This window comes from Melopsittacus undulatus, chromosome 1 (genome assembly GCF_012275295.1).
Source record: "Melopsittacus undulatus isolate bMelUnd1 chromosome 1, bMelUnd1.mat.Z, whole genome shotgun sequence".
In the NCBI taxonomy this organism is placed as follows: domain Eukaryota; kingdom Metazoa; phylum Chordata; class Aves; order Psittaciformes; family Psittaculidae; genus Melopsittacus; species Melopsittacus undulatus.
This window is the reverse complement of record NC_047527.1, coordinates 116,659,457-116,666,014: the sequence shown is the minus strand read 5'-3', so window position 1 is coordinate 116,666,014 and position 6,558 is coordinate 116,659,457. Positions and strand designations below refer to the sequence as shown.

Genomic DNA, 6,558 nt, shown 5'->3' with positions numbered 1-6,558 from the left:
CGTGTTCCCTTTTTAATGCTCTAGAGAATTAGACATAGTCCAAAACTTTCTTTTGTCTTCCATCTGGCAGCAGATATCTTCCCAATAAACTTACTGGTGAACTCTATGTATGGCAAATAACTATGGAGTGTAGTCTGTAAAGTATGCGCTCTTCCCTCCATTGCTTTTTCCTCTGGAGAATTCTGTTCACTTTTGTGTACACCAGGAATTGGAAAATGGTGGTGATCCAGTACTAATACATTTTAAGTTTTACCTCGTGTAAACATTGCAACAAACTGGTAACCTAGCTCACTTGAAAAACCTTTGGTTTTCCTCATTATTAGAACTTACCTTTATGGGGGAAAATGGGTTATTTTTATGTAACTCAATGATATGACTTTATAGTACGGAGGCTGAAATTATAATGAACTCTGCTCACAGTAATAATTACAACACCATCAGAAACAGTTACCGAACTACCAGAATTATGGACATACTATTGGAAAGAATACTTACTCCCCCCCCCAATTTTTTCTTTTCTGCCAATGAGTTATTGTACCTGGCTAATTTCTCTAGTGGTAGTAAAAACACGAGTGTCCTTGTTAGTGGCTTGCACTAAACTGAGGTGTACACGTGTGAAGATTATTTGGCTCTTTAACTCTGTGCCTTCTGTTGTTGCCTGCCAGTGCTGACGAGAGCCCAGGGAGCTGCCTGGTGGGTGCTGGACCTGGGCCTGCAGGTCCCGGGCCGTAGCAGGGCCTGGTGTGCCATATTTCACATCCTCAACTCTGCAGAGCCTATTTGGTATAAATTTATGCTTATTCCTCCCCCTTCTCTCCCCCCCCTTTACCCCCACCCCTGGATTACTTTGGGAACCTGAAAAGGCACCTCTGTAATTTACAGTTCCTGGCCAAATCAGCATACCTCTAATTGGAAGTAAACAGGGTCAGGGGATGGAGTTACTTTGAAAGCGATATGTTGTTTAATTGACAAGGCGAAATTTTAGGTTTCAAGTTTGCATATTGCACCTTTGTAGCTTTTGGGCTTGGCTTTTTTTTTTTCCTTTTTTTCCCCCTTCTCTTTTGCTTTTTTTTTTTTGGGGGGGGGGTGTTTGTTTTTTAGTTTTTTGTTTTGGTGAAGGGTAGACCCTTGTCGAGCAGACACGGCTTTCTAACTGAGTGGGGGCCTTTCCTGAGCAGTACGTCTTGTACATATTTACAGTTGTGGGGAAATAAGGCTGTAATCTGTGCAGCTCTAAACACACGAATGTAAACATTGATCTCAGAACAACTCCAGTAAGCAGATTTTTCATGACCGTCGTGATTTCAGCAGAGCGGTTAAGTATGCAGTGCACCTTTTGCAATTGGCAGTTGGAAGTGATGTGTGTGCGCGCGTGTGGGGATGTGTGCAGGCAGGGGGGAAGGGTAACTCCACTGAAAGGCAATTGTTTACTCTTTCTAAATATATTTGGCTGCAGGTATTCTTAGACTAGGCCTTTTACAATGGGAGGAAAACTCCGGTGTGGCTATAGTAAACAGAGCTGAAATCAGTTAGTGACTGCCTGGAATATTTAGAGACATGAGGGGTTGGGAGAGGGCATCACAAAAGGCAGGAATTAAAAAATTGAAACCCTGGCAGCGGATTGCCAGCAGAAATGTTGACTTTGAGTCACACAGTAAACATTACATTGTTGCTTTGTTTTCCTTTTTTTGATTTACGATAAATTATTCTCCCGGGATTGATCGATGAGTGGAATCCTTAAAATTTAATTTGGGAATGATCTAGTATAAATAAAATGCTAATCCAAAGAAAGAAACCAGCAATTATTCATCCTAAACTCTGCTGATTCAGCAACTCAATTATAACTGCCTTTCTCAAGCTGCAAACTTTGCAGGCTCTTTTCCGAGTTGCTGTACCCAGACTCCCCCCGCCAGAGACCTTCCCCCGTCTTCAGCTCGGCCTCCTCCTCAGCCTCCAGCTTTCTCTCTCTCTCTCTCTCTCTCTCTCTCTCTCCCTCTCTCTCTCTTTTTAAATTCCCCTTCCCTTTCTTTTCGTGGCGTTGGAAGGGGAGGTTGGAGGGGGGGGAAGGGAGGGAAACAGTTAACCTCTTGAAGCGTATTTCCTCCAAATAAAAACAGTGAACTTACAAGCGGAGAGGAAACCACGGATAACTCTGCAATAATTCAAAGTGTATGGAATCAGGGATATTTTTTTTAAACAGTGTTTTTAATTGAAAATAAAGCTAAAGCATGCTTTTCAACAGTGCAAATTTCCATAATTTTGATTTACTGCTTCCATCATCACAATATATTATACCAGCATGTCTTACCGAGGGCCAGACTCTAGAAGTCAGCCTGTTCGACTATTTCGATATTAAGTGCAAATATAGAGAATTGCCTCTGATTGTCACGTGCAGTAGAAACGTTTCTGCGCCATCGGGAGGATGGCATGGCAAAAAAAAAAACACCCCACGACCACAAATTTCAAGAGATGAGGGTAGAACCGGGAAGTGTAACACGGTTGAAACGCCTGAGTTTTGGTGCCAAAAAAGCTACGAGTAACACAGTCTTCTCATTTTGGGTATTCTCTCCACTCACGGCCTCCCATTTCACTTTCTGTGTTGTATTTACTGCTTTGCTATTTCCTCCAGCCGGCAAGAGGGGCTGGATCATAAATTGTACTGCAAGCAGGGCAAATATTTTAGTTGCTTTGCAAGTTTGTAAGGGGCATGTTCAGACCACAGCCTAAGCATGACATTAGTGGGTAACAGTAACCTTATTTAAGACCTCTGAGTGAAACAAAAAGGCTTCCCAATTGCAAAGAGTGGCTGTACAAGTAAAAAGACACCCTTTTACCCAAAATAGAATTCCACATTTATTTACTGGTTTCAGAGGAGGCAGCTTTTCCCAGCGCTGGGCTCGCAGGCGGACCCCAGCCTTTCCCAACGAGAGAAAAAGGAGTAAGTGCAACTGCTCTTGGAAAAAGACACCCCTGCACCCGAAAACAAAGCTCCCGAAAAGTAGGCTGCTGCCACATTGAATTATCGTGAACCCTTACTGTGCAACCATGGAACTTAACAAACTTTAACTGAATTAACAGTTAGACTTCCATTTTCGAAATCTAGTGCATAAATTTAATGGCTCATTCTAATATTTATTATTCAACCTTTTGACATTTATTTGCAGCAGTTGAATTGAGGTACTGGTGCATTATTAGCATTTAAACAGTAAAGTGTTCCAGCTCTACCATAATAACTGAGTTTAACTTGAGTCTTTAGCCTGAAGTACTCTGTGGAATGTAACAAAAAAAAATAATAATAAAAAAAAGGCAACAGAACCAAAAAAATAAAAAACCCCAAACAAACAAAAGACCGGTGTTGTAATGGTAAGGAAAACAGTAATCCGGTTTCTGTCTTCACAATGTGAGAAAAACAGGATTCCAAAAGTGGGAATAGCATTAATGGCCTTGTACAAACCATCCTGTGGAGTTAAAAAAAAAAAAAAAAAAAAAAAAAAGAAAAAGGAAAAAAGAAAAAAGAAAAACAAAAAAGTAAGAAAGTTAAAGGTGGTTCGAGAAAATATTTTCCAAACTATTTTATTAATTAAATTTCCTGAATTTGTGGCTAGGTGGAAGAGGTATTGCAGAACCGCCCAGCTGCCATTTCCATACAGGATGGGCCTTGTGAGGTGGTTGGGAATCCTTAGTGGTGTTTAAGGAATAAGCTGGCAACAAATCCCCATCATTGCCAATAATTAGTGATGGTGGACAGGGAAAATTTGCCATGAAATTAAATGGCCTTTTCACTGCTGATGCTACATTGCTGGCTACCCTTTTGCGTCTATTGTTAACTGTAAAATCATCCAGTGTTCCTTCATGTGTCTCAGGTTTACCTGTAGGACGTGGGCTTCGAGCTGATTTCAGATTTGGTTTGACTGGAGGAGTCTGCAGTACAGGTCGCTTTCCCAAAACCAGTGTCCTGTAATTTTTTCTCACCCTTGCTCCAAATTTATACTCCCCATCCTCAGGTTTTGGAGTACCTAAAGTGCATGAGAGGACCTGACTCTGAGTCAGCAGGTTTAAGGAAGTGGTTTCTTTCTCAGTGCATGCAGAATCTTCCTTGGCTGTTAATAAAGCGTCCTGGTTATTACCCTCAGTCACACCGTACAACTCATCCTTAGTATCATTGCACTCACACTTTAGCTTATGTGTTGTAAGATCGGGCTCATACTCGTCGTTCGCACTGCTGTCCTCTATTTTGATTTTAATGCTGTGCAGGAATGGCAATGCCTTATTGCCTGTATCAGTGCACTGGAGCTCAGCTGCGGCTGCTGCTGCTGCTGCTGCCCCTGGAGAAGCAGCATCCTCCTCAGGAGCCGTTTGTAAAGAGGGCAAATCCGTGGCAAATTCAATACAATGAGGGATTTTGGAATCTTTCTCTGAATTTGCTGCCGCTGATGAAGAATCATTATTTAAGAACCTAGCAGCTATTGTATTGTTATCTGCACGGTGTGTAGTAGTTGCTTGAAGGCATTTCCTTGCCTCTCTGAGTATTCTTTGTTGTGGAAATGCATTGTTTGTCTTTGGGCTAGGTGAAGAGGCCCCCTTTGCAACACAGTTAATTGTTAGGTCAGTACTCTTGGCATTATTGGAAAATTCAGAGTGTGGGAATGTGATCTCGGATACCCTATCATCTCTTATCTCCGAGAAGCAGCTCCCCAGGCCGCCGGAGCAGCGCAGCGCCGGGGCGGCGGGAGCCCAGCCGGGCCGGCCCCACTCCTCCGGCAGCTCCGGCTTGACTCCGCCGGGAGAGCCACGGAGGGCGGGCAGCCCGCCGGGCTCCGCCGGGGCCGGGGGCCGAGGGGCGGTGGCGGCCGCCAGATGGTACAAGAAGTTGGCGTGGACCACGCCGGGCGGGCTGCAGAAGCTGGTGCGCCTGAAGCGGATGCTCTGCACAGAGACCTGGCTGGAGACCGAGCTGGAGTCGGAGTCCGAGGTGCTGTCCTCCTCCTCCTCTTCCTCCTCCTCTTCCTCCTCCTCCTCCTCCGAGCTGCCCTCGCTGGAGTCCGTGGCGCCGCTGCCCTCCTCGTCCTCCTCGTCCTCGTCCTCCTCCTCCGAGCTGCCCTCGCTGGAGCTGGAGAGGCTGGAGCCGCAGTCCGAGTCGTGCGCGGCGCGGCCGGAGCAGCAGCTGGACTCCGAGTCGCTGCTGCCGCTCTCGGGGAAGGCGGGCGGCGTCGGCCCGAAGCCGCGGAGCAGCGGCAGCCGCGGGCCGCCGCGAGGCCGGCAGGGCCGCGGCGCGGCCAGGGTCCGGCGGGCGCCGCCGGAGGGACCCAGCGCGGCTGCGGCAGCGGCGGCGGCGGCGGCGGCCGCCCCGTGGAGGAGGCGGCGGCGGCGGCAGCGGGCGGGCAGGGGCGGGGGGCTGGCGGCCGGGAGCCGCGGCGCGGCGGAGGGCGGGGGGCGGGCGCGGAGGGGCGCGCAGCTGCCCGCCGGCGGCGTTGTTTCATAGTTTACGGGGGGTTTGCAAGGCGCCCGAGCGATTTCTGGGTAGCTGTGGCCAGTGTATTTACTAAAAATGTGAGGTAGATGAGAGGCCGGTAGCAAGGCTGTGTCCCCCGGACGCAAAGCTTTCCTCCTAACGGGCAGCAGGGGCCGGGGAGGGTCCCGCAGGCCCAGCCAAAGTTTGTTCTCCTTCCAGAAGCCGGAGAAGGGGTCGGTGGGTGCGAGCTCCGGCCGGAGGTCGGTGGCTGACAGCGCACGGCTGATTTTCCTCCGTTTCGTCTTAAGGACCCGTTCGGTTTTGCAGGATGTGTACAGGGCTTCCACGTCCTCTCTGGAGATCAGGGTGCATTTGGCGGCGTGGAAAGCGATGGAGTTGATGGCTTTGAGTTTCCTCAACTCCTCCAGGTCGCAGTGATGCTTTTTTACTTTTAAATGATCCATTCGCTTGTGCACGGTAGTTCGCGGGATGTTTTTGAGCAGGTCTGTAAAAACCTGGGAGAGTGCAAACATTTGCTTTCCTTTAATGATGAGGTAGCCGAGCCTCACGCCATCCACCTCTTCAAAACCCGACTTCAGGTCTCCCATTTCGTGAATTAAATTATTCCCAGCATTTGCAGAGAGTGAGAGAGAGGTGGAGGAAAAAAAAAAAAAGGAAAAAAAAAAAGAAAAAAAGGACCAAAAAGAAAAAAAAAGAAAAAGCCACACACACACACAATCCTCAGCCAGATGCTGTATTTGTCTCAAGGCATCCTGCTAATAAAATATAACAAAGGCTGTTATTCCTGGTGAATGAAGTGCCAAACTTTAGACAAAATTGAAAAAAAATATAAATTAAAGAAAAAAATACCGTGAGGCTACAATCAATAGATAATCTTAAAAATCAGGTTTGCCAAAGTGTTTCTCTAAGTTGCTGCTGAAGATCAGTACCTGTTCCCTTTCATTCCCTGCTTTTCCATTGGAAACTATGATAATGGAATGTGAAGGGAGGAAGAGAAAAGAAATGCAGCTGCTATTCCCGCCGCTGCTTTAGCTACAAATAAAATGACAGAGTGAAGTGAGCTCGTCCGGAGACACCTTCATCAA

At 47.1% G+C, this 6,558-nt stretch overlaps 1 protein-coding gene across 1 annotated transcript; it reads right to left on the bottom strand.

Moving 5' to 3' along the window:
* Positions 1-3,547: 3,547 nt before the first annotated feature.
* Positions 3,548-6,060, bottom strand: SKIDA1 (SKI/DACH domain containing 1). The gene has a single exon (XM_005153074.2). The coding sequence runs from the start codon at positions 6,058-6,060 to the stop codon at positions 3,577-3,579; it is 2,484 nt and encodes an 827-aa protein (XP_005153131.2). The 3' UTR covers positions 3,548-3,576.
* Between the last annotated feature and the right edge of the window lie 498 nt (positions 6,061-6,558).